Raw genomic sequence first — 27,577 nt, 5'->3', positions numbered from 1 at the left:
ATGAATTGTGTAGGAGATTAACCCCTAAACTTTTTTTGTTTGTTTGTTTTTAAATTTCTTGACCAGCTCTTAGATGATGATGTTTATCTCCCTGATCTCGGCACGGTGAAAAGAATGGCATGCAGGGGTTGCTGCCCAAGCCTCGGTGCTCCTGGAGAGTCCTGCGTTAGAGGAAGCAGCTGCACGATCTGCTGTGCCGTGGGGTTGTGGTGGGGAGAACCCTCTCTGGCCTCTCCTGGTGCAGACTCCACGCTGTCAGTGAGGCTCAGCCACGAAGATCTTCAGACAGAGGGAGGAGGGGATCTGAGGTCAGTGCGAGCCTCCCCTGCTCCTGCCCGCCCACCCCGCCTGAGCGCTCTACCCACCACCCTGCTTGTCAGCACACCCAAGCTCCTGGGGGATTGGGGCTCCTAGAGCGGCCTGATCAGCAGGGCTCTGGACAGTGGTCAAGAATTTGTCGTGCCCCTCATTGTGGTCGCCCACAAGCCACAACACCTGTCCCTGCAGCTCCAGCAGGTTCACCTGGAGGTAGGGGTGCTTAGCTGTCATGCTGGTGTTGGCGCCCAAGTTCACCCCCACCCCCACCCCCGCAGAGATGTTCCACACCCTACTTGCATCTCCTGGTCCTGGGCCAGCCTGATGATGTCCTCCTCTCCAAGTGCCACATCTTTGGCACGGCCCCCTGGCTGGTGTACTTTCCTGCGGGAGGACACAACTCAGAGGCTGGGGCCCCTCTGACGGCCCTGCAGCTCCCCCTGCCGTACCCTGGCCTCCCGCTCACTTATGGTGTCTGTCCCAAGAGGTGGATGAATCGAAGCTCTAGTTTCTCCCCATGCTCCTTCAGGTCCACCTTGTCCTCCATAAAGTTGCTCTGGAGCCAAAATAATGGGGTCACATCTCAAGAACCACCTGCCTTGCCCCACCCACACCGTTCTTGGCCCCCTTCAGGGCTCGGTGGGTCTCCCCACACACAGACTCACCCCCAGTCCCTGGGGTCCTCTGGGATGAAGCCACTGGGTGAGCCAGGGGCTGGCAGCACACCCTTTGCTCTTCCTGGGCACTGGCTCCAGCATCGTTGAAAAATGCCACCTGAAGGCAAGAGATGAGTATTCTTGTAGGGACATACACAGAACAACCGGGGCAGGGAGGTGGAGCACAGCCCCTTCCCTTGGGGCTCAGAGTGTGCACCTGTTGGTCACAGGTGAAATGGTGTTTGACCACTGGCTCCCAGAAGGAGTGAAAGTCCACAGAAATCAGAAGGCAGGGAAACCAAGAACATAAGGGGATCTGGGAGGGACCAGCGAGGAAGGTGACAAAGTAGGGGCAGGGAAAGTCAGGCTCACCTGACCTCCAGGCTCTCCCGGTCCTCAGGGATGTCCTGCATGGGCCGAGGTGCCTCCTCCTCCTCACTGTCCAGATGCCCTCCTCCATCTCTTCTAGGGAGTGGCCAGAGGGGTCCTCAGACAACCCAACAAGGGAAGTGGGGGCCCACCTCTGCCCCCACCCTCACTGTGTAGCCCTGAGCCAGCCCATTCCCAGAGGGGAATGAGCTGTTCTGTATTATTACTTTTAAGAACCAAGATCTTGCTATATTGCCAGGAACAGTCCCACTACCGATTGGTGCCGGAGTCCTGACCTGGTCCCTTTCTGACCTGGGCCAGTTCTCCCGTCTTTAGGCAACCTGATGGCCTCCTGCTCCCAGGAGGTCACCATATTGATACCGAACTTAGCGCGGACACCCGGTCGGCATAATGACCAGCTGTGTTAAAGGTGTCTTCCAACTCCTCAATCCTATGCTGCTAACGGTCCCCCTTTCCTCCTGGGGCTCTCGCCTCTTCCTCCGAGTGGTCTCCCGTACCTTCCCCAGGGAGAGCCATGAGGCTCAACCTGGTTTTAGCTGCTGTTTCTGCTGGCTGGTAGCTTCCAGGTGCTCCTAAGAGGCCAGGAAAGAGGGTGAGAAGGCACGGAGGTTGCCAGGTTGTCCCTCTTGGGGCCCTGTCCTCAGCAACTCCCTCCCCGGGGTCGCCTGCAACTTTTGGCAGGCCAGCTTAGCCACTGCTTTGCCCTGAGCTTTCTGCTGCTGCAGCTGGTCCAGGAGCTGGGTCTGCAGCAGTAACTGCCTGTGCAGCACCTCCTCCTCAGAGGTCAGCTGCTGCTAAGCGACCGCATACTGCTGCAGGTGACACAGGTACTGGTCTCCCTGCTGCTGCAGACTCTGAGCCTCTTGGCTCTTCAGCTCCACCTGCAGGATGATCCTGGGCATGAGGGCGTTTACTAGCTGGCTTCCAGATTCCTGGCCCATGAATAGGGTAGCAAGGGCACTGTGGGGCTCTGTGGCCTCCCCAGGTCCCGGTCCCTTGCTCCAGGCCTCAGAGACTGCCTTCCTTGCCTAGAACCCCATGCATCCTTCCCCAGCCTCAAATCTCACATCCTTTTCCCCACCATTTAAACTGTAGGCCACAGACTGGTGGAATAGCAAGGAGAGCCAACCACCATCTGCTAAGTGTACTACATGACTACTGTTTCCATGTGTTATCTCATTTAATCCTCAGCACCTCTGCAAGGAAAATGCTAACTACCTTTTGAACTTAAAGAAACAGAGACATAGAGATGCAAGGTAGTTGAATGATAACCAGTGGAACTGAGGCCAGAATCCAGTTTGAATCTAAGGAGTCTTTTTGGTTTTTCCGTTTGGTTTTGTTTTGAGACAGTGTCACTCTGTGTCCCAGGCTGGAGTGCAGTGGTGCAGTCTCAGCTCACTGCAAACTCCACCTCCTGGGCTCAAATGATTCTCATGTCTCAGCCTCCTGAGTAGCTGGGATTACAGGCATGCACCACCAGGCCTGGCTAATTATTATTATTATTTTTTGAAATTGTAGTAGAGATGAGGTTTTGCCATGTTGGCCAGGCTGGTCTCAAACTACTGATCTCAAGTGATTCTCCTGCCTCAGCCTCCCGAATTGCTGGGATTACAGGCATGAGCCACCATACCCGACATTAGGAGCCTCTTTTTTTTTTTTTTTTTTTTGAGACAGAGTCTCACTCTGTTGCCCAGGCTGGAGTGCAGTGGCCAGATCTCAGCTCACTGCAAACTCTGCCTCCCGGGTTTATGCCATTCTCCTGCCTCAGTTTCCCCAATAGCTGGGACTACAGGCACCTGCCACCTCACCTGGCTAGTTTTTTGTATTTTTTAGCAGAGACGGGGATTCACTGTGTTAGCCAGGATGGTCTCAATCTCCTGACCTCGTGATCCGCCCATCTCGGCCTCCCAAAGTGCTGGGATTACAGGCTTGAGCCACCGCACCCGGCCAACTTCTTATACCACTGTCTCTTCCCCTGTGACTGGGGGACTCCATGCCTCTAGCTGGGACGATGATATCCAGACCTGGGGGGAGCCTAGGGCTCCCCACCTCTAAAAGTCAGAGGGAAAGATGCAAGAAACAGTAATAGGACTGCCCTGGAGAGTGCTGGGATCACCTGCCCCCAGGTTGCAGCTGCCTCTGGCCTGGCGCCTCCCTTCCCCAGAGGCTGGTGCCCGCCTCCCAGCCCTTCTTGGATGGGTCAGAGGTTACCGTGTCTCTCAGCTCGCCCAGCGTCTTCAGCTCCTTTACTTGAGGCTCCAACTGCAGTGCGCTCTTGTTCTCATTGTTCTGGACAGAGAGAAGCAATCATTGGCCACCCGCTATAGCTGAAGACCGCAGAACTTGGTGTCTGCCTGCCATGGCACCGGGAAGGGTGGAGGCAGGTTAGAAAAATCATCCCCTCTCTCCCACAGCCATCAGAGCAGGGCTCTGGCTCACAGGTGCCTTTAGAAGTACCATTTCATGTGAGGGCTACAATGCCCCATTTTACAGGTGGGGAAACAAAGGCCTGGAGGGCTAGGGAAGAGGGCAGGCTCCCCAGGTGGGGCAACCCACCGGCTCCTCGAAGCTACTGTGTGGCTCCGCCTGCTGCTCGTAGAGGGCTTCCCACCCCAGCTCCAGCATCCTCTCCAGCTCCCGCAGCCTCTCCAGCTCCCGCAGTGTCTCCTGCTCCCACAGCCTCTGATCCTGCTCCCGCAGCCTCTCCTGTTCCAGCAGCTCCTCCACTTGGTCCAGCAGCTGCTCCTCCTCCAGCAGCCTCTTCTGCTCCTCCTGTTGCCTGTCCCGTTCCAAAAGCTTCTCCACCTGCTCCAGCAGCCTCTCCTGCTCCCGCAGTCTCTCATCCTGCTCCCGCAACCTCTCCTGTTCCAACAGTTCCTCCACCTGGTCCAGCAGCCTCCCCTGGTCCAGCAGCCTCTCCTGTTCCTCCTGCCACCTCTCCTGTTCCAATAGCTTCTCCACCTGCTCCAACAGCCTCTCCTGCTCTGGAAGCCTCTCCTCCTCCCGCAGCTTCTCATCATGCTCCCGCAGCCTCTCCTCTTCCAGGAGCTTCTCTACCTGGTTCAGCAGCCTCTCATGCTCTAGCAGCTTCTCCTCCTCCTCCTCCCATCTCTCCTGTTCCAACAGCTTTTTCACCTCCTCCAGCAGCCTCTCCTGCTCTGGCAGCCACTCCTGCTCCCGTATCCTCTCATCCTGCTCATGTATCCTCTCCTCCTGCTCATGTATCCTCTCCTCCTGCCTAGATAGCCTCTCCTCCTGCTCATGTAGCTTCTCCTCCTGCTCATGTATCCTCTCCTCCTGCCCAGATAGCCTCTCCTCCTGCTCATGTATCCTCTCCTCCTGCTCACGTATCCTCTCCTCCTGTCTCCTGTTCAGGAGACTCAACATCTGATTGTTTTCCACCTCGGCCTGGAGCTGTCTTCCCAGACTCTCCAGCTCCTTCCTTAGGTGTTTGGTCTCATCTTGTAGCTGCTCCACCTCAGAGGGCCCTCCTGGGGAATCTGGGGCCCTGGGTTCAGCTGAGAAAGGAAACAGACAATAAGGGTCTCTGGATTCTCAAAAAAAAAAAAAAAAAATCCTCCCATTGGTGCAGAGCTCCTCCTCTCAGGCTTCCCAAACTTGGCCTCACTGCTAAGGATTCCTCGCACCCAGATGGTAGCTAATCTTCCAAGCCACTTTCAATGGAGAGCACTGTGGGTGGCTGACAATGGGCACTCCTCCCTCTTTGCTGATGGGGACACCAAGGCTCAAGCAGATGACAAGGCTTGCAGTCTCCTGGCACAGACCTCTCTCCCTCTGCCTCAAAGCCCTTCCATCCACCCACCTCCCTGGGGCATTCTAAGCCACCCCCACAGCCCTCTGATGCCGGTCCTGCTCCCAGGTCACGCCAGCCCCATCTTACCCCTCTGGTGTTTGAGTTTGAACAAGCTCCTCCCAAGCTTCTGTACCCGATGTATCTCATGCTTCTTCTCCTCCTTCAATGTGTGAACCTGCCCAAAGCACAGGGCGAAAGGCCCTGGTGATAGGGGCTGAACCTCTAGAGACAGAGTTTGAGAAAGGCCCCCCCGTTCTGCCAGCTTGTGATTTAGAAAGGTGCGTTCATTCAACAAACATCTGCTGAGCACCTACAGGCCAGGTATGGTTCTTCACAGCAGAGATAGAAGACAGAAAAGGACAGACAGGAGCCCTTGGCCCTGAGGTTTCCATTCTAGGGGCCTTTAAATCTCGGACTCCCAGAGCGAACAGAGACCTTTGACACTCTCTACCTCGTCCAGAAACAGGAGCCCAAGGAGGAGAGAAGGCTTGTCCAGACTCAAAAAGCAAATTAGGGACTGAGTCAGGGCAGAAATACAGGCCCCTGACAAACAGCCAGGCTAGTGCTTCCCTGAGAGGCAACAACCCCAGGGCATGTGTGGCAAGGAGTCGAGCAGGGGTGTCTGGAGAAGAGAGAGTCAGCAAAGAGGGCAGTGCAGAAGAGCCATGCTGCACGGTCTGTGCTCTGGGGTCCATCCAGGTGAGGCCTGGGTGCCCCAGCTCCCCATTTACCCTTGGCACCAGGGGCCCCTAGACCCTTTCTTCAGGGCCTCAAGGGGAAACGAGTCCAGGTTTGGCAGCGTGGAATCAGAGGACGCCACTGGACTCTTCCCAGTGAATGGATGTTTTCACTGGGTTGACTGATTATTGCGGAGCTTTGAGTCCGGGGCTTCTGCTAGTTCTTGGTACTGGCTCTGAGGTGCATGCAGGGAGGAGGAGTTGGAGGAGGATTGTGGGGAGGGGTAGAGAGAACAGTCATTAGGGCTGGGGAGGGGGAGTGTGTGGGCTGTCTCAGCTGGCAGAGGGGCAACCAGCCCCTGCTGTGGGAGGAGGTTGGAGGGCTGACCTGCAGGGTCACTGAACCTCGGCCCAGGGCCTCTTACCTGCAGATCTTTCAGGTTAGTAGATGACACAGGGCCCTCCCCGTAGACACCTGTTGCTGACTACAAGAGATGAAAGTGCACATGGAGATGTTCTGTCCCCGTCAGTGTCTAAGCCCTCTGACTTCCTTTCTTCCCCATCAACTGACAAAAGTTTCTTTTCTGCCTGTCTTGGACCTTTTGTCCCATAACTCCTTTGTGCCAACTTCTCTCATGGTTTTTATCACCCCACCATCTCACCCTGGGGCCCTTTCAGTGACTCCTAAAGGGACAGCCTGATGGCAAGTGACTCTTCTCATTGGCCTGGCTTCCCCTTGAGACTGGGAATGAGAAAACTCAAGCAGCAATGACCATTTTGTGGGTGTCCTGGGTGTTTACAGCAGGCCATGTACTAAGGATTCACATAAAAGCAACAATAACAAATCTCATTTAAACTTCACAAATGGAAGTCAAAAAATACCACCTCTATTATACAGATGTGAAAAGAGAGGCCTGAAAGACCTCAAGCAACTTGCCCTATATCATATCTTAATTAATCCCTAATCAATCATTAGCAGATGGAAAGGCAGGATTCAAACCCAGAATTCTTAACCAGTACCCAACAGTCCATCCACAATCTTAACAATTCTCCTCTACTGCCCCTTGGGTCCCCTGTCCCCAGGAGCCTGGCCAGCCAAGACTCACATCCCCAGGTGAGCGGTAACCACCAGAAGCGGCGGTGTCAGGGCTACTGCCATTGATTTTCTTTTTCCTGTTAGCTCCTGCTGGAACGCCAGGGCTCTTCCTCTGCCAATATTCTTTTAACTGTGGGAAAGAGGAGCAGTGACACTCATGAGAACTATCAGCCCCTACAGCCACACCCTCCTTCACAGTTTTGACCAAATACTCTTCTACACCATCTGATTTAATGCCACCACCAACTGTACAAGGTGTTGTCACAATCCTTTAGTGACTGAGAGGGATATCATGGTTAGAAAAAAAAGAAAAAGAAAAAAAGAAAAAGGCAATACTGGAACTTAAACTCAGTTTTCTGACTCCAAGCTCTGGGGTTTTGCCATGAATCAGCATCTGCCAGGGACCAAAACCAGGGGCGGAGTTAGAACAGTAAACATGAAGGAGGCAGGAACTGTATGCCATGTGGTTTAGAGTCATACATCCTCACATGTCCGTTAGTGTGAAGAAGTGCACCAGTACCTCTCACACTTTCATATAAATGTGTCCTCATGACAGAAGGCAGCTTTTTTGTTAAATCTGGGAATTTTTCAGAAAGAGGACAACCCAAGCCTGATTTCAGAGAGAAGTCTGTATATACTTCGAAACCTATGTGACTGTCATCCCTAAGGACATTAATGTTTGATCTGAAGAGAATCAAGGGAAACTGATGCTTCAGAAAGATGTCCCGCATTCATCCTGTAGCACTCAAAGTACCCCAGGTTTGAGATGATATGAGCAAGATTCAAGCTGTCAGTTTAGTTTTCCAAGATCTACTCTACTGAAGATGAACTAATCTCACTTCAGAGACCACTGACTGAAGGGCCATCTGGTCCCAGAACTGTGGAGAACTCAGAAAAGAATGTTAAAGTCTCTCTGCAAAGTAGAAGCCTGGGAGAAAACCAAACCAAACCCGTTCTCCCATGGCCACCCAGAGATACTGTCAAGGTTTTGAGCACACAGGGGAAGTGCAGGCTTTTCCCACTGTCAATGTCTCTGTGAAGGGAGTAAGGCAGCCTGAAACCTCCTGCTCCTGGGTCCCATAGTCCCCATTCCCCTTCCAACTGGAAATTTGTGCTGTGACCAGAGGAACAGGAAATGGGGTGAGAAAACTTAGGGAATGGGGTTGTAAGATGAAAGGCTGGTCTTGCAGCAGTAATGACAGTTCCTAGGGGGACTGTGACATCACCACATTCCACTCCTCCCAGGGGAGGGGATCACATCAGCGCGATGCGATGCCCGAGTCACCCACCACTCCATGATGGGGGAGGGAAACACAGGGTTCAGACCCAGGTCCTTGGAGACACCAGCCCAAGGAGCCCAGGGAGGTGGAGCTCGGGACAGCAGGAAGGGAGGGCAGAGTCTGCAGTAGGGAGTCCCGGGAGTCACCAGCCTAAAGTCACCCAGGGACGATTGGCGAGGGTGGGGCCTGGGGCTAGGGGACCCAGGTCCTGGGAGATGGAGGCCTAAAGAGCCCAGGGAGGTCGGGCTTGGGGCAGCAGGAGGTGAGGGCTGAGTATGGAGCGGGGAGCCCCAGAAGCCGCCCGCCAAAAGTCACCCTGGGGTAGAGATTGGCAAGGGAGGGACTGGGCTGCTTGCTGAAGGGGTGGAGCTGACTGACAAGAATTTGGTGGGGGGAGCCCAGAGTCGCTGGTGTTGGGGGTCCCATTCCGGTATGCCTCAGGAGTAGTTTGGACTCTGGCAATGGTCTTGTCGTCGGAGGGGATCTGTGACTGGGTTGGGGGCTATGACCTGGTGTGTTTTACCTTTTTCTTGGCTGCGGTGAATTTTCCCTGTCGTGTTTTTTCTGACATCATGGGGTGCGGAGGGAGGCGGGGTTGGGGTCACATCAGCGAAATCCCAGTGAGCACGGCTGAATGCCTCCAGTCACCTACCAGGCCGCTGTGCAACTGAGCCAGAGGAGGCGTAACCAGGGCCCCACTAGAATTCAGAAGAGGGGTGTGGCCTTAATGCTCCAAGCCCATTGGTCAGTGAGAAAAATGAAAGGGAAAGGAGGTGTGGCCAGGCGGCAGGTGTCCAGAGGGACCTGTGCCATCACAAGGAAAGCTGCCCATGCAGCTGCTGTTCCCGCCCACTCAGAGAGACTGGAGGGGCTGCCCACTCGGAGAGGGGAGGGGCTGGCTTTTGCTTTAAAAGCTTTCAAACTGTAAAAAATAAACTTAAAAAACTATACATGTGTATACTTTATATATATGTTTGTCTATGTGTGTGTATCTATGTTTTCCTCCAGAGCTGTCTTCATTATCCAGCTTCTATGCAAAGTCTATGATTTTGGCCTATATTTTTCATCTTCAAATGGAGTACAAGAATTACCAGTATCACCTTCACTGCGATACAGACCCTAGAAAAATGGAAAATCCATAGCATGCTTGATGATTAATGAAGCAGACTATAGTACCAACATTCCAATAAGACAAAATAATCACAATGATTTCTCTTTTTTGGAAGAACATTTCTCTTATTCTCCTACATTATTAAGATTTTTTGTTTTTTAAATGGGAAACCTGTCTGATATCTTAAAAAACACAAAGCTTTTGGGCCGGGTGCGGTAGCTCACGCCTGTAATGCCATCACTTTGGGAGGCCGAGGTGGGTGGATCGTCTGCGGCAGGAGTTCAAGACCAACCTGGCCAACATGATGAAACCCTGTCTGTACTAAAAATACAAAAACTAGCCAGATGTGGTGGTGGGTGCCTGTAGTTCCAGCTATTTGGGAGGCTGAGGCAGGAGAATTACTTGAACCCAGGAGACGGAGGTTGCAGTGAGCCAAGCTCATGCCACTGCACTTCAGCCTGGGCGACAGAGCAAGACTCCATCTCAAAAGATGTAAAATAAAATAAAATAAAATAAAATAGAAAATAAGGAAGAACACAGAGCTTTCAATTTAATAAGCACTTAAAGCTCTCTACTGGTTTAAGAGAAACACAAGTCCCGTTATTCTAGAATCACCTGGCCTCTCTAAGCCTTGCAAATGAAACTGAATTTCTCACTTGACACTGTGCTTTGCAATCATGAAAACCAATAATTATGTTATGTCACTGTGTACTGCTTGTTACCTGAATTCCACACTAGGCTGGGATCATGGGTTGAATCTTTCATGATTTTCTCCGTAACCTGTGTGCTTCTTATCCCAGAGCAAATTAAACTTTTTTCTAGAGTTCTACCATTTACAGTTAATAGACAAGAGTGATTCTCAAAATGTAGTCTATGCACTAGCAGCACCAGCAGCACCTGAGATCTTTTCATAAGTGCAAATCCTCAGGCCCCATCCTGGACCTGGTGAATCAGAAACTCTGGAGTAGGGCTCAGCAATCTGTGCTGCAGTAGTCCCTCCAGGTGTTCAAGAACCTCTGGCATACAGCAGGCAGAAAAATATGTTTCCTTCTGTAGGTCCAAAGCCAGATATACCATATGTTCTGCCTTGTTATGCAACAATGACATGCAATTAAAAGATATAAATCTCCTTCCTACTCCCACCCTCTATCCAATGTCTTTTATTTTTGTGAGTTCAATAAGAAAACAAGTGGCACTCAGAGATTTAGTCTAAAATATATATTTACAAGTGTCAGTTCTCATCCAGGCTGATCTCATACAAAACCATTGACATCCTTTTACATCTCAAGTTTTAAAAAAGTATCTTCACAATGTGAGACTCAGGCACACTAGCAGTTCTATCATAAAACACCAAGTAGATTGGAATGTCCAACCTTACTAGAGAAGAAAAGTGGAATCATTGGCTATATTTTCAAATTGCATTCAACAGGAAATTTAAGTTTTGAATTTTTTTTCACCTTCATACTTACAAGTTATTAGAATTAAACCAGAATACGCCATTTTTTCAAAGCCTGTAGCCAGGCAAAGTTTTACTGTATTATTTCTTGCTTTCAATGGATATAAAGCAGATTCCTGCTAGGCACATTTTGTATACCTGCAAGGATGCAGAACCAAAAAGTTCCATCTGTTCAACATTAAAACAAAAGTCCTGTATACCTTGGATGGTGAGTGCAATACTTCAGCATTAGCCCCAAAGCCTCAATTATGAAAAGATACCAAGAACACCACTAGCAATCAAAACTAAACTCTCGACCATGAGCAGTAGTTCACACCCGTAATCCCAGCACTTTAGCAAGCCAAGGTGGGAGGATTGCTTGAAGTCAGGAGTTCAAGACTAGCCTGGGCAGCATAGCGAATTCATGTCTCCACAAAAAGTTTTAAAAATTAGCTGGGTGTGGTGGCACAGAGCTGTAGTCCTAGCTACTTGGCAGGCTGAGTTGGGAAAATTGCTTGAGCCCAGGAGTTTGAGGCTGCAGTAGCTATGATTATGGCACTGCACTCCAGCCTGGGTGACAGAATGAAACTTAGATCATTATATTTTCTCCCGCTCCTGTTTACACTAAAATCACTCAGTTAAAAGGCTTTCAAATTTGGCAGGATAAAAATTAAGTGAAATGTGACTTTGGAGCTTGGCTAGTGAAAGAAAGAAAAGAGAGAAAGAACAGAGAAAAGAAACATGTTTTATGACTTGAGTTTATCTGTCCAGTGACCTTGCAGCTGCACAGCTAGAGAAGCAGCGTCTTCACAATGCCTGGGAAAGGAGGAGAGGTAAGGCTCACTAGCCTCAGAAAAACAGTTAATTTTTGAAGTACTCCACCTCTTTTTCTTTCTTAGGGGAAATTGGGTTTTGTTTTTTTTTTTTTTTTTTACATACAACTGAGTCTTTGCTTACACATTCTTTAATTTCTTTTAATTCCTGTTTCACCCCAGCCCTCCTGTAGTCCCTTCTGTGCTAGAGGTCAGAGTGTCCAGGTCTGTGTCTAGATCACCCTGCCTCATCTTCATTATGTATTTAGCACAAAACAGAGCACATTGGGTGCATAACAAATCCACACTGGGGCTTGGCTTCCTTTTAAGCATGAGGATTTTTGGTGGATCCTAATTTATGGTTCAACCTTCCTGTTTCCACTTGCTTCATTGTTCGTTTTGGGAAGGCTTAGTCTATGCTTCATTAGCCCATTCTAATCCTGTGTCTTCTTTCTTTGTCCTTTCTAAACCTAATTCTTTCTCTTCAACTCTTTTCTTGGTCAGAGACACCCAGAAAATTGTTCCTGACCATGTGAAGTGAGTTGCCTTATTAGATCCCATTTGAGTCACCTTATACATTGAAAAACATTTTAAACAATGAAAACCACGTTTGTGCATGTAGTTTACCTTGCTTACTTCCTTAAAGTAAATATGCTTACAACACAATTTGGACTTGAACATGGAAATTTACAGTTATTCATTGTAGTTTCCTAGTGAATTATTAGTTTTTAGACAGACACTTAAGAGCCTATTAAGTATCAAGTGTTTTACAGGTTTCATTTAATCTTTACCATTCTGGGAAAGTTTTCATTTCTTTGTTTTACAGATGAGTAGACTCAAACTCAGGGAATTAGATATGATATCCAAGCTCATCTAGATTTCCAGGCTCTGTCTGCTGGATCACATTTGCTTCTGTACTTTTAACTGACTGTGATTGAAATATATAATTTTATAATCCATGTGTAACAAAGCTACCTGTGTGTGTGTTTTTTTCTTTTTCTTTCTTTTTTTATTGGTAGCCTCATTAATGCATCAATGTTCTCTTGTTTGAAGTCGTAAGTTTCTAAGGAAACAAGGTAGCAATGAGAAATTGGGCAAAATCTGGAACTTCCTTCCTCCATCTTTATTGTTGTCATTCTGCTAGGTGTCAGTTGTAGTGATTATACCCCAAGCCATAGTAACTGTCTTAAACTAGATGCTCCCAAAAATATTTTAAAGAGTTTTTTAAAATCTGTAAGCTGCAGTTGAGCAGTAAGAAACTTTTTTATTTCCTCCTGGATTGATTGCCATACACATAACATTATTGATGTCTTCTAAGGGCTCTTTATCATAATGCTTATTTACTGAAATGTGTTTTGTAGCTTCATCAGCAATTGAAGTGGTTGATATGTGGACTCTGCAGATTAGATAACCTTCCTAAGCACCTGGGTGTTGAGATGCCAGATCAACCACTACCCATGGGTCAGGTAAAGTAAAAATTCTCTAGTGTTCAAGAGATAAAATAAACTGTCTCAAACAAAAGTCAAACTAGGATTTTTTTTTTTTTTTTTTTTTTTTTTTTTTGAGACGGAGTCTCGCTCTGTCGCCCAGGCTGGAGTGCAGTGGTGCCATCTCGGCTCACTGCAAGCTCCGCCTCCCGGGTTCACGCCATTCTCCTGCCTCAGCCTCCCGAGTAGCTGGGACTACAGGCGCCCACAACCGCGCCCGGCTAATTTTTTGTATTTTTAGTAGAGACGGGGTTTCACCGTGGTCTCGATCTCCTGACCTTGTGATCCGCCCGCCTCGGCCTCCCAAAGTGCTGGGATTACAGGCGTGAGCCACCGCGCCCGGCAGGATTTTTTTTTATTACTCAACTTATTTAGAAGTTAGTTTTTCTGTTCCTATTGAAGTGTTTTGTTTGTTCTGTTTTAGATACTAAAAATAACCTTTTCATTCTTTGGAGTTGCTGGTATTTAGTATGATAGGCAAACAATTGCCCTTTTCCCTAACACCAGCTTTTTGTTGTGAATATTCCTGGTGTCCATAAATGTTCTCGAGTCTTTCATTGTTTGTCTTTGCTCAATGAATTACCTTCGCCTAGAAATGCCATCTCCTTAAGTCTGTCTGTGCTGCTTAAGGACTCACCCAAATGTTATCTCCTGCAAGCAACAAAAATCTCCACTAGGTCACCACTACACCTAACTTCTTCCTGAATTTACCTATTTAGGCATCAGTTATTGACATTTTAGTATAATACATGAGAATTTAGCTCTTATACCACCCACTTTCCCTTCCTCAAATATTATCTTTAGTCATACAAGTAATCACTATTTATCATTAGGACTTCATAAAGCCAAGTTTTCTAGAATATTTAGGATAGGATATTTCTTTTCATGGTCCTGCCTTTTGTTTTGCAGTGTCTTCCTCATAATAGTAACTTTTAATTTAAAAAACTGTCGTAGCCCTTTCTCTGAGATCTCCTTCTCTTCCAAAGCCTTTGGCTCCTCTGTGCCCATTTTGGCAGGTCGTTCTTTGGGTTGGCTGTGCAGATGTCATCTTGAGGTTTTTCTCATCTGCTCTCCTAGAGTAGATCCACTGTTTCCTGGATCCCATGTCATCTTTCTTGGCTTTCCCTTTGTCATTTTACATGACTGTATCTTCCAGCAAAACCGAAAAGAAGCACGGAGTGACACATTTTCTGATCTCTAGCTTCTGAAAAAATGCAATGCAGTGTTTGGGTTTTGGAGCCAGTCTGAGATAGGTTTGAATCTTGGTTCTACTGCTTATTAGCTGTATGCCCTTGGGCTGATTCCCTAAGTGCTGTGTGCATCAATTTTCCATTTGCAAAATGGGGGAGCCAGCAATAGTATTAGTACCTATGTTTCTAGGGCGCTATGAGGATTAAATGAGTTGGTATATGTAAACCATTTAGAACAGTGCCTGGTGCATAGCACATCTCCATCACTATTCACTTTTGTCATAGTCTACCCTCACACTTGATGGATAGTTTGGTTGACTATGTATTTCTAGGTTGAGGATAATTTTACCTTAGAATTTCAAAGTCTGCGCTGTTTTCTTCTAACCAGTCATGGTGGTGAAGCCTCATGTCATCCTGAGTGTCACTCATTTAGGCATGACTTTCTCTCTGGAAGCTTTTAGGATTTTGTCTTTTTCTTGGTGAGCTGAAATAGCACAACATTGTACTTAGGTCTTTTTTCATTCATTGTGCTGGGTACACCAAATGGATAGGCCTATGGATAGGCTTTTCCAAAGTTGGAATCTTGAATCTTGTCATATTTTTGTTAACTTTCTCCTTTCCATTTTATTTGATCATTTTGAGGCATCTGTTAATTGGATTTTAGTGCTCTTGTCTTGACTCTTGTATCTCATGTTATTTCTAATTTTTTTTAAATTTTAAATTCTGGAATATTTTTCTTATCTTATGAGTTGTAGGAAATGTTATTTGGACAGCCAAAACTTTAAGTTTTGTTTTGGTTATTTATTGTTGCTTAACCAATTTTCCCAAAACTTAATGGCATAAAACTACACATTTATCTCTCTGTCACTACTGTATGGGTTAACTGGGGATAGCGGGACAGTTTTTCTGCTGGTCTCATTTTGGCATCTCTCACTGTGTGGTTAGATGGTGTCAGGGACTGGTCATCTGGATACTCAGGCGCAGTGAAATGTCTGAGACAGCTTCTTCACCCACAGGTCTGCCTGTGGGATGTTTCTTCATGTGGCCTTGGTGTTTCTTCATGTGGCCTTCCTCTCTGCCTAGCATCTCATGCTCTAAGGCCTCTTCATGTGGCTTCTCTTTCTCCAAGAAGAGAGTCAGTACTTATTTTGGCTTCCAGAAGCACAGAAGTGGAGCTGCCAGGTGTTCTTAAGGCTTAGACCTGGAACAGGTCCAGTGTCATTTCTACCAAATTCTCTAGGTTAAAGTGAGTCTTGGGGCCAACCCAGATTCACTGCGGGATGGGCCTGTCCAAGGACATGACGACAGGAGGTGTGGCTCATTGGGGACCAACTCCCAAGGTGAACCCTGAGTTCTAAGAACTTTTTCTTTTCTGATTATTCCTTATTCATATTCTGTTTTTGTTTTATTCATGTAATATATTCACAAGTGTCTTTATGAAGTGATTTTGACACTCTTTTGTCTTCTCCCTAGCATCTGTTTGTTCTTTAATAAATTTTTTCTTAGTTTATTTTTGTCTTATTTTTCTTTTTAAAGCCTTTCCTTAAATTTTATCTATTCTATGTTGCTTATCATTTGTAGTCTTCTTTTTTTTTTTTTTTTTTTTTTTTTGAGACAGAGTTTCGCTCTTGTTGCCCAGGATGGAGTACAAAGGCGTGATCTCGGCACACCGCAACCTTTGCCTCCTGGGTTCAAGTGATTCTCCTGCCTCAGCCTCCTGAGTAGCTGTGATTATAGGCATGTGCCACCATGCCTGGCTAATTTGTATACTTTTATTAGAGACAGGATTGCTCCGTGTTGGTCAGGCTGGTTTTCAATTCCCAACCTCAGGTGATCTGCCCACCTAGGCCTCCCAAAGTGCTAGGATTAAAGGCCTGAGCCACAGTGCCCAGTCGGTATTCTTTTTTTTTTAATTCCTTTTTTTGTTCATTCATATTTGAGAGAGATACTAAAAGACTGGGAGGCTCGGTGTGTCAGCTCACACCTACAATCTCATTGCTTTGGGAGACTGATATTGGAGGATCACTTGAGCCCAGGAGCTCAAGACTAGTTTGGACAATGTTGTGAGACCCCATCTTTACAAAAAACAAGTGAAAATAATAGCCAGATGTGGTGACACCCACCTGTAGCCCCAGCTACTTGGGAGGCTGAGGCAGGAGGATCGCTTGAGCCTGGGATGTTGAGGCTGAAGTGAGCTGTGATCATCCTGCTGCATTCCTGCATTCCAGCGTGGGTAAAAGAGCAAGACCCTGTCTCAAAAATAAATAAATATATAAATTAATTAATTAATTAAATAAGTACTGATAAAAGAATTAAAAAATTGATTGGGAGTTCTTCATGGCCAAGATTTGGCAACTGATAGCTTTTAGGGGGAATATATGCTGATTCCTGATTGTTATCCTCTACCCCTCTTTCTTATCTCCCGGTGCAGTCATAAATGATGACTGGAACTACTCCATTCCTCTGGAGGTGAAGTCTACATTCTCTTGTCTGAGGTAGATAAGTTTGCCTGGGTTCTGCTTAAGGAGATGGGGGAGAGCAGTGTGTTTCAGGGCCTGGAAAATGTGTTCTCTATATAGACTTCTGGTTAATGTTTGTTTTCAGTCTTGCCTATCAGTCCCACCCTCGGGGATACCTGGTGTCTGAGTCTAGAACCTTTCCAGGTTGCTGTGGGACAAATTAGCTTACTTGTTATCGGTATCCCCCTGACCTCCACTTTTGTTTGCTTTGCTCGACTAATTAACCATTTTCCATTTACTGTCATTGTCTAACGGAGGTGAATTCTCTTCTGTTGGTAATCCCATTTCTTTTTTTGTAATTGTGTGTTTATATAATGTTTCTTCTTCACTGTATTTCTAGAGGAGCCTCAGGACAAAGAGCTGATGGTGGAAATATGTGTTCAGTGTTCAGTTTTTTTCTGTAAGACATTTGCAAATTCTGTTTTTCACTGAATATCACATGGACGTAATGCATATAGAGCTACGTTGTTTGTGATATTGTGCCTACAATTCTATGGAGAAATATAATTTGTGAATTACCTGATGAAATTTTCCTAATTTTGAATCATCCTTGCACTCCTATAATAAACACTGTAAGAATGGCTATGGTAATATTTCATTTTTGCATTTTTACTTCTGTATTAAATAAAATTATGTTTTGTTTGTTTCCTTTAAGACTCTTATTTCATTTCAGTATCAAGGGTATGCAGGGATAGCTTGGGAAGCTTTACATCTTTTTACTAAGACCTAGGATGTAGATCTAGTCTACACAGTAATTTTCAATTACAGGAATATTATGCCTCCCATGGGACATTTGGAAATATCAGGAGACATTTTTGTGGTCACAACTGGTCATGCTTGGGAGGTCTTATTGGCATTCCGTGGGCAGAAGGGATGTTACTAAATGTCCCACAACACAGCAGGAGAACCCTCTGCAAAGAATTGTCTGGCCCAATATATCAATATTGCTGAGGCTGACAAACCCTGGTTTAAATAAATGTCCAATTTGGAAGATGAGTCTTTGTCTTTTTCCTTCTTCTGCGTATTGGTCTCCAGATTTTCCATTTCTTCAGTTAGTTTTCATAACTGTAGATTCTTAAAAGAAATGAACACTTCATCCATACTTCTAAGGTGTTTTAAAGATGTGTAAAGTTTTCACTTTTTGCATCATATTCACATGTGGCTATATGCCCTTTTCTCTTTAAAGTTTTCTTTATCTTGATCACTTATCAGAGGCGTGACTGTTTTATTATCTTAGTCTTTTGAAAGAATCCTCCTTTAGTGTTATTTTTTAAATTTGGTGGGGTGTTTTTCACATTTTCCTTAAGTCTTCATTATTTCCCCTTTTTGTTTATTTTGCTTTTTCTAGTGTAGTGGATCAATGTAATTTAAATTGCTTTTTAAACATATAAGGGTATACACTTCCTTTGGGTGCTGTTTGACTTTATTACACAAGTTTTAAAATCTATTTTCTAAATAGTTTGTATTTTCTAAGTCATTTTATTGCATCCTCTGTTCACATTGCTCTTACTACTGTCACAGAAGCTGGAGTGCAGTAGCACAGTCATGGCTCACTGTAACCTTGAACTCCCGGATTCAAGCGATCCTGCTGAGTAGCTGGGACTACAGGCCTTTGCCCCATGTCCAGCTAATTACTTTTTTACTTTTTGTAGAGTTTGAGTCTCACTCTGTTGCCCAGGCTGGTCTTGAACTCCTGGCCTCAAGTGATCCACCACCTCGACCTCCCAAAGTGCTGGAATTACAGGTGTGTGCCACTGTGACTGGCTGTAGGCTTGTTTTATGAGTCTGGGAGTAAAATACTTCTTAAAATTGTCCAATTACAAGGAGAGTTTGTTTTAATGTTTTTATGCAGTTTAGCTTAGGTGGAATAAACTTCATGGAAACATTAAACCTTTTCCATGGGTCAGGCAGCCATTGTACTAAGGTTCATGAGCCCTTTCATTTCCCCTTCACAAGTTAATAAACAAGGGACTGCCCCTTTGAGGGAAATCTACAAAGGTAGGAGACTGAACTTTGGAGATGTCAGATTAGGCCAGGTGAAAAGCAGATATTCTAGGCTCCTAAAATAACGTGGGAACAGGCCCAGAGCAATTTTGGACATGATGTGTTTGGATGTATTGGATGCTTTTCTTTTGAGAAGGAAGGTTGATGTGTTGAAGTCATGGAAAGCAAGATTGTCCAGAAAAGGAAGATGGTTAAAAGTCTTGAATTTGAGAACGGAATGTTTCTATTTGTTGTGTTTGTTGATAAGAAGGCCTTAAGCAGGGAATCGTGTGCTGATAATATTGTTTTAGAAAGATATGTTGAATTCTGTTTGGGATGTGCTGACTAATACTTAGGTGGAGAAGTTTTGTGGATGGGAACATGACTGAGGTTAAAGACACAGGAGGAAATACAGGCCAAAAGCATTTGTGAGCACTGTGGGGAAAACAAGCGTAGGATGGAAGATCAGGGCTGAAAGGTGCACACAGGGAGAAGGGAGCTCCATGAAGTACAGAGTCATGGGCAGAGTTTGAGTGGAGGTAGTCAGTAATCTGGTCTAGAAATCGGGTAATTAGCCAGCCTGGGGGGAAAAAATCGAGATAAATATAAACTATTCCTTTAGAGATTTTGGCAATTGAAGTAGAAAAATAACATAATTGAAAAAAGTTCGGATTTAAACAATTCTGCATATATTTGTATATATGTAAGAACAGATAGTATGGGAAAGGAGGGAGCAGAATGATGTGAATAAAGATTTTGTTCTGCAGGGTGTTATTCAAATTCTTTTAAAAGTATTCTTAGCTTTTGAGATAGGGTCGCTGTCACCCAGGCTGGAGTGCAGTGGCGTGATCATAGCTTACTGCAGCCTCAAACTCCTGGGCCCAAACGATCCTCCTATTTCAGCCTCCTGAGCACCTGAGATCAAATGCTTTTTTTAACTTACTTCTAAGTTGTTAACATCAATAGATGCTTCCTACATAAAACCATAAACCTGGAAATTAGGGGAAGCACCAAATCTCTCCAGAGATAATAACTAAAATTAATTGAAATTAACATTTCAATATGAGTTCTTCTGGTCTTTTTCTGTGCTTATTTCAGCATAATTGAAATTCTTTCTATTCCTTTGTGTATTCCATTTTCCATTTCAAAGTTTTTCAATACAGGAGAAATTATGCTGTATTGGTATTTCAGTGGCCTCTTAATATTTCATGGACTTAAGTTAACTGTTTTGCTATTTTTGCACATGCAGATTTTGTGTTTGTTTTTGTGGTTGTAAGGTTGGAATAGGTATCCTCATGCCTAAATTTGTGCTTACATCTTAGACTAGTTTCTTCTAATACAATTCTAGAAGTCGAGTTTCTGGAACAAACCATGAACAGTTCAGGTTCTTGACACCTGCTGCCAAACCGTTCCAAAGGTTCCTCTTAAGAGGAGATTTAAACGATGGCTAGGCCGGGCGTGGTGTCTCATGCTGGTAATCCCAGCACTTTGGGAGGCTGAGGTGGGCAGATCACTTGATGTCAGAAGTTTGAGACCATCCTGGCCAACAGGTGAAAACCCTGTCTCTCCTAAAAATACAAAGAAATTAGCTGGGCATGGTGGTGTACATCTGTAATCCCAGCTACCCAGGAGACTGAGGCATGAGAATCACTTGAACCTGGGAGGCAGAGGTTACAGTGAGCAGAGATTGCCCCACTATACTCCTGCCTGAGTGACAGAGTGAGACTCTATCTTCAAAAAAATAAGAGAAGATAAGTTAAATAAAGAAGTAAATAAATTAATAATGGTCTATTTCATACCATTTCATAATGGTCTATTTCAAAGTTGTGACTTTGTAAATCTTTTAAATCTGCTTTACCCAGAGTCTAGCTTTTAAAGAAAATATAGGATATAAAAGGTGGGAGCCTCTTGAATGGAATGTGGGGCTTTTTCTCTTTCCCCATAGGATAGATATATTCTGTTTCTTGTTCCCCATTGAGTCAAGAATAATTGAACGTTTGGCATAAGAAACTGCTGAAGAACTATCGGTTGAATAACCTAATATTTCTCTTCTTTTTGCAGGATATAGAAGACTTAGATCACTATGAGATGAAAGAAGAGCCTATGAGTGGGAAACAGTTGGAGGATGAAGGAACTGAAAAAGAAAATTGGGCAATATTAGAGAAAATTAGGAAGACTGAAAGGTATGACAATTTAAATGTGGAAGCGTGTATAAATATCTGGAGCCTGGACTTTTTGGTTAAGTAATTATAGTTAATACCAGGCAATTCATGAACATGCCAATCTCAGCTGCTCTCCTCCTCCATTCTTGAGTTAGTGGTGGATTCAATCATATGGTTATTGGTTTTGAGACAGGGTCTTGCTCTGTCACCTGGGCTAGAGTGCAGTGACACAATCATAGTTCACTGTAACTAGCCTTTATCTCCCAGGCTACAGCAGTCTTCCTGCCTCAGCCTCCCAAGTGTCTCAGATTATAGGCATGTGCCACCACACCAAGCTAATTTTTTTGATTTTTAGTAGAGATGGAGTCTCACTGTGTTGACCATGCTGGTCTTGAACACCTGAGTTCAAGCAGTCCTGCTACCTTACCCTGCCCAAGTGCTGGGATTTCAGACATGAGATACCATGCCCAGCTACGCTCATATGTCTTATTGCCCAAGGTTATCTTTCTCATCTATCAATGGCCACTTTTTACCCTGTTCATCTGCTCTTCACATCCTGGAACCACCTGCTGATCCCTGTATATGCCCCTTTCCAGCTTGTCTATGCTTTTTTTCTCTGCTGACCTTCCTTCTGTGGCATCTGTACATTCAAATTCATTCTCTCCTACAAAACACAGCTCAAATTATTTCTCCTTCATGAAGCTGACTTTGAAGTGGGGTAAAGGTCACAGTGTGCTAGGTTAGTTATGAAATGTTCTGTAGACCCTCAAAATATGAGCAATTTAAAGTAACTTGAGGATTTTCAAACATTCAGCTGACTAATTCCATTATGTGACATAATCCACATTATGGTGATTAAAATCTAAATATCTCCAGCCCTTACTTTGATCATTTCTATGGTTGAATAGTAATAGTTGCATTTAGGGTAAAAATATGAGTGACTACTTCAGACTTCAGAACTCTCTCCAGAAGAGCTTTGTTGCCATAGTTATTTTTGCAGTTGTATTTCCTTTACATGCTTATGTATGTGTTTTGGGGGCTAACATCCTGTTAAGAATCATTCTGTATAATCAGAATACATATTAACTGTGGTGTTGATACTACAGAATCGTTATCTGGACATAATATCCATCTGTAAAAGCTCAGAGAAACAAAAGCATGGGGGAAAAAACAAACAAAAAAACTTTAGTATTGCATATGGATGTGCTGAGCTCATTTTGAGTTTCCCCACACAGTAAAGAAATATTGGTTTTATTATTTACTTAATTAATTTTATTGAGACAGGATCTTGCTCTGTTGTCCCAGGATGGAGTGGGTGGTGCAATCACTGCTCACTGCAACCTCTGCCTCCCGGGCTCAAGCCATCCTCCCACCTCAGCCTCTTGAGTAGCTGGGGCCGCAGGCATATGCCACCACACCCAGCAAATGTTTGCATTTTTGATAGAGACAGGGTTTCATCATGTTGCTCATGTTGGTCTCGAACTCCCTGGCTAAAGCGATCCACCCTGCTCAGATTCACAAAGTATTAGGATTATGGGTCTGAGCCACCTTGCCCAGCCCAATATTGTTTGCTAAAATTTTGTATTTATTTACCTATCTTTTAATTTTGCTTTTCTGTTTTAATTTTTAAATTTCTATTTTTTTCAATATTGTGTTTTAAGAGTTTACTTACCTGACGCCTGCAGCCTAATCTTTGCCATATCTCCCCAAGTGTTCTGTGAGTGCTAATATAGTGGAATGTTAATAGATATTTGTTTTGTGGGGATTGCAAGGTTTGGGGGAAACCAGGTTCAAAATGTCTTGTACCAAAGGACTTCCTGGAGCCTTATTGTCATTTTCTATTTTTCCCAAATTCATTTACTAGTGCTTCTGACAGCATCTCAGAGGACGGTGCCCTCTGGCTTACTCTCTGGGAAATGCTGCTCTGTTGGAAATCCGGAGTTCTGAGTGATTCCCTTGTGTCTTCTGCTGCACAGCAGGACATGCTGAAGTGATTCCTTCATGAGCAGATGTTAGCGGTCTCCTTTTGACAGCTCATTACTAAGTTGATCACAAGTATACTATTACAGTGAGTGGAAGTCCCAGGTTGGGTGTGAAGCAGAATTGTTTAGAATTGTGTACCGTTTTATTTTGTTACCTGTAAAGCTTCTCTAGGCTGTTTTGGTTTCGGCAGGAAAATTGCTATAAAAAATACTTCTCTTGGCATAAAACCACATGGTCAGTTTTGGAAGTTCAGAGTTAGGTAACCCAGCCAAAGACTTATCTATGCAAAATAAACACAAGACTGAAAAATAGTAAATATTTAACCTTTGTGTGTCTTACTCACTACACCAGCCTTGTACTAGCCTCCAAGACATAGTTCTCTTGTTTTTCATGGTTGAATGTTAAAACGCCTTTTTAATGAAGCCCTTACTGAATGGGGAGAAAAGACATAAGTATTCTGCTGTAGTTTTATGCGCTGGTTTATAAAATTGTATATGTTGACTCAATATTCCCATAAGTATAGGAAAGGAAAACAGGTCATTTTTTGTTCAGAATCTTATTTGAGAAAAAAAAAAATGATCAAGGAAAGGATTTGGATAAAAATCTGCAAATTCAGGACAAATGTATGAGAACATTTTAAATTTGATTATAAAATGGACCAGTATAGCTTTTCAACATTTTGTTGTAAGAATTCCAAAAATGTAAGTGTATGATCTTAGTATGTCACCTAGAATTGAGACCAACACATGAAGTTATGAGTCATGCCATTTTCAGTTTTAAAATCTCTCACATAGTTTCTTCATTGATTCTTTTTTGCCACAGTATGTTAAGGTTCTCATTATTTGGATGAATAATTTGAATAATAAGTCAGCTTGTGAGCTGCCCAAATAAATCTTCTGATTCCTAGTAAAGTGTTTTTCATTACACCAAATACCAGCTATATAAGAGGAAATTAAAAGTACTAAGAACTCTAAGTACCTTATTGATTATCATGTGATAATCATGGGCCAGACGCAGTGGCACATGCCTATAAGCCCAGCACTTTGGGAGGCCGAGGCAAGCAGATCACTTGAGGTCAGGAGTTTGAGACCGGCCTGGCCAAGATGGCAAAACCTCATCTCTACGAAAAATACAAAAAAAATGGCCAGATGTGGTGGTGCATATCGGTAATCCCAGGTACTCAGGAGGCTGAGGCAGGAGAATCGCTGAACTAGGGAGGCAGAGGGTGCAGTGAGCGGGGGGAAATACAGCATTTGGAAGGGTGGGAAGCAGAAGGAATCTCAGGCAAGGGAAAGATGTGGGCAGAGACCCGGAGGACAGAACAGTTTGTGGTGGACTTGGTGTCCACATAGATCTAATCAGTGGTCTTAGATTTGTGTTTTCAAAATTACCACAGTTTTTGTTCTAAAACTATCATTCCCTTGATTTTATTTTAGGCATCCTATCTGTGTATTTTGAAATTTAAAATAACATTAAAGGAGAAATGAAATTATTTTGTCTGAGAAAGAGTTAAAAGGTTAAAATATCTTGATCTAAATAATTTTCTAATGGGAGATTTGGTACATTCCCAGAAGTTGTCTTTGATTCAGAGAACAGTCTTCAGACCTAGAAAGGACTTGAGGAGTCCCACAGAGGAGCCACATGCTGTGAACCATTTGATTCTCTCAGCAGAATGGATAAAAAAAAAATGTGAACCATGAAACCATGCAGATGTTCATATTTTGGATAGGGTAAAGTCAGTGCCATTGTCAGAGGAACAACTCTTGGCCATCACAGGATGGGAGAGAAATTTTCCATTGTAAAGAATACTCAAACGCGATTTAAGGAAACAGGTTCTTCTGCCCCTATTCTTTGGAATATTTAGGGCCAAGTTCTTCGTTTTTGACATCATCAAAATTTCAAAGTATTCTGTTCTAAGAGCCATTTCAAACAATTGACTAGAATTTCAGAGCAATTACATGAGAGTAATGCCATTAGAATTTTTAAATTACTCATAGTCCTATATCCCTAACAAGTATGTTCATACTTGCATGTTCTCTTCTGGTCTTTACTGTGTGCGTACTTTCTTAATAATGGCACATAGAAATTGCATAAGCAGGAATAATTCTCAAGATAATGTTGTAACTTTCCTTTTTTCTTTTTAAGGTATGTATTGGATGGAGGAGCATTATGTATGGAACCTCTCACAAAACAGTTGATTATTTTCTTATAATACTCAATTTTCACTCTCAAGAGAGTGTTTTGATTATGTAAGTTAGATCATGAGTAGAAGGTTATTTTAAAGATTTTTTAGTTTTTTATTTTTTATTTTTTATTTTTCGTAGCTCCTACTTTCAAGAATGAAAAAGGTATCCCAGCACTTTGGGAGGCCCGGGCCGGCAGATCACAAGGTCAGGAGATCGAGACCATCCTGGCTAACATGGCGAAACCCCATCTCTACTAAAAAAATAGAAAATTTAGCTGGGCATGGTGGCGGGCACCTGTAGTCCCAGCATCTCGGGAGGCTTAGGCAGGAGAATGGCATGAACCCGGGAGGCGGAGCTTGCAGAGAGCCAAGATGGCGCCACTGCACTCCCATCTGGGAGACAGAGCTACCTGCTAGGATACACATTAACAGTAACCTTTATGTAAGGTTCTAATTTGCTCATGTTGGGCACTTAGAACATCGGTTTGTTGTTTTTTGTGAGATTCTGGAAATGTTCCAATTTTACTTTTTCCCCTGGACTCCAGACTTCTTAACAGTGATCTGCTGCTGTTAAGTTACATGCTATTTTGTTAGGGCTTCTCAAGTGGGAATCAGGAATGCTGCGGTATTCTAGAGATGTTTTGTTTTTCCTGTAGGGCTGAAGCAGTGCCTACTCAATAGAATCAGTCATCATGCAAATAAATGCCACCTGAGTCAAAGGCAAAGCCAATGTGCAGCTTGGAGCAAAGAAGGTACTTTTATTAAGAATTTGACAGAAACCCTAAGACATATTTTATATTACTTTGTGAACCTTCTTCCTGTCTTAATTATTTTTATTCATTTCATTTTCATTCGCTTTGTTTTCTTTCTGTTACAAAGGTGATCTATAGAAAATATAGAAGTATAAGAAAATTAAACATACTGACTGATAATCACTTAATGATTTAGTATCTGATTGATCTTTGTTATATTTAGTGTAGACAAACATGTCTTCAGTTGTAAATTTATTATTGGTATGTATACCATAGTAAAAGTTGTGTGTACTTTGAAGTTTTGCAAAATTGTGTTCATGTTATAGAATTAATTCCTGATGAACTTTTATGTGCTAGGCACTAGCCTTTTCAATTACTTATTTTTACTTTTTTTCCCCTCTGTGCCTATGCTTACCAAGTCTTTTTATTTTTTACATTTTATTAGCTCTTATTTTTTACTCTTTATTAGCTCTACCAATCCTCTTAACAACTTAAAAAGAGAGAATTATTAATATCTGCATCATATGAATGAGGCAACTAAAGGTAGGTAATTTGTCCAAGGTCACAGAGCGAGGATTGGAACCAGACAGCCTGGCTGCCCTAGGCCCAACCAAGAGGAGCTGAGAGCAAGCCATAGGGCAGAGGATGTTGGTCAGGCTGGTTTTCTGTTTAGTTAACATGAAATGCAGCCTGTAACCTGAATTCTAGGACATTACTGAGAAAGCCTTCCAAAGCCAGAGGTGTTTTGTTTTGTTTTGTTTTGTTTTAACCATGACCATGGCTCTTAGCAAAAATTTGATTTTATTTAAAGACAACATGGTGCTCTAAGAAGCTTCCACTCACACTCTTGTGGAGGGAATGGTAGTTGAGCTAAAGAGTGAAATGCTGCAGCACATGGCCTTTAGGCAGCTTCTGACCTATTTCTATGGTCAGGAAAGACACCCATCTTTCCCTGTAGCCCACAGCCTCCAGCTATTCACCTTCAGAATTTCCTAGTCTGTGATCACATTCAGATGAAAGATCTGTTTTATTTTTTCCAGGGTAGGAGGAAGGGAGTCACCACTTATACTAAGCAGTCTAGTCTTCTGTGTATAATGAGCAAGGTTGGGGAGCCAAATTTGAGAACCTTGTGTAATCCTGAGATTCTCCAAGAGAATCCAAGAGAATGTCAGGATTATGCATGGTGGTAAAGTGGTATCATGTTAGTTGTGCCGACAGCTCTCATCAGAAGCAGACACAGATACTTTTTGTAAGAAAGCATCTCTACCTTAAGCCTGTAGGATTCCCAAAGATTAAAAGCAGGCAACTATGAATTCAGTCAAATCATAGCATTCAAGTAGTCTCAACCCAAAATATTTGAGAATTGTTAGAAATAATTAATAATGTTTCCCAAAGACTATAGGTTTTGGAATTATCAGATACAGAACACAGACTTCAAATATTAGAATGGTGAGAAAATAGTTACATGTGAAACGTAATTAAAAAAAAAAGATGGACCCATAAAATTGAGCAACCAGTAAGACTGTCAGGAATGATGAGGAGGATCTGAAAAGAAAATGGATGATATAGAACTTACAGAAACAAAATATATAGCTCGATATGGTGGCTCACACCTGTAATCCCAGCACTCTTTGGGAGGCTGAGGTGGGAGGATGGTATGAGACCAGAAGCTGGAGACAAGCCTGGGCAACATGGTGAGAACTCATTTCTATAAAAAATAGCCCAACACC

The 27,577-nt window shown here is 44.0% G+C and overlaps 3 protein-coding genes across 9 annotated transcripts; 1 reads left to right on the top strand and 2 right to left on the bottom strand.

The window, feature by feature from the left end:
• Positions 1–83: 83 nt before the first annotated feature.
• LOC139364391 (golgin subfamily A member 6D-like) lies at positions 84–3,709 on the bottom strand. Of its 7 annotated transcripts, XM_071100762.1 has the most exons (7): positions 3,573–3,709; positions 1,859–1,933; positions 981–1,436; positions 782–871; positions 612–699; positions 386–522; positions 84–279 (listed from the first exon to the last, which is right to left on the bottom strand). In XM_071100762.1, exons 5-7 carry the CDS (start codon positions 615–617, stop codon positions 84–86), a joined length of 339 nt encoding a protein of 112 aa, XP_070956863.1. In that variant the 5' UTR covers positions 618–699; positions 782–871; positions 981–1,436; positions 1,859–1,933; positions 3,573–3,709. The 7 variants fall into 7 exon arrangements, with proteins under 7 accessions (XP_070956863.1, XP_070956862.1, XP_070956859.1 ...); XM_071100761.1 differs by having other exon boundaries at positions 612–871; XM_071100758.1 differs by lacking the exon at positions 386–522.
• LOC139364388 (golgin subfamily A member 6-like protein 4) lies at positions 3,368–8,888 on the bottom strand. The gene is made up of 6 exons (XM_071100755.1): positions 8,752–8,888; positions 6,959–7,078; positions 6,278–6,337; positions 5,263–5,350; positions 3,918–4,879; positions 3,368–3,650 (listed from the first exon to the last, which is right to left on the bottom strand). The coding sequence occupies exons 1-6, from the start codon at positions 8,800–8,802 to the stop codon at positions 3,474–3,476; spliced, it is 1,458 nt and encodes a 485-aa protein (XP_070956856.1). The 5' UTR covers positions 8,803–8,888; the 3' UTR covers positions 3,368–3,473.
• A 46-nt stretch (positions 8,889–8,934) lies between these two features.
• LOC139355361 (ubiquitin-conjugating enzyme E2 Q2-like) lies at positions 8,935–25,220 on the top strand. Its single transcript, XM_071099240.1, has 5 exons — positions 8,935–11,607; positions 12,948–13,052; positions 15,504–15,574; positions 20,763–20,948; positions 25,056–25,220. Exons 1-5 carry the CDS (start codon positions 11,587–11,589, stop codon positions 25,120–25,122), a joined length of 450 nt encoding a protein of 149 aa, XP_070955341.1. The 5' UTR covers positions 8,935–11,586; the 3' UTR covers positions 25,123–25,220.
• Positions 25,221–27,577: the final 2,357 nt, after the last annotated feature.

The sequence above is a fragment of the Macaca nemestrina genome, chromosome 7 (assembly GCF_043159975.1).
Source record: "Macaca nemestrina isolate mMacNem1 chromosome 7, mMacNem.hap1, whole genome shotgun sequence".
In the NCBI taxonomy this organism is placed as follows: Eukaryota; Metazoa; Chordata; class Mammalia; order Primates; family Cercopithecidae; genus Macaca; species Macaca nemestrina.
Note: the sequence above shows the minus strand (reverse complement) of the source record. Positions and strands in the feature narration are given on the sequence as shown.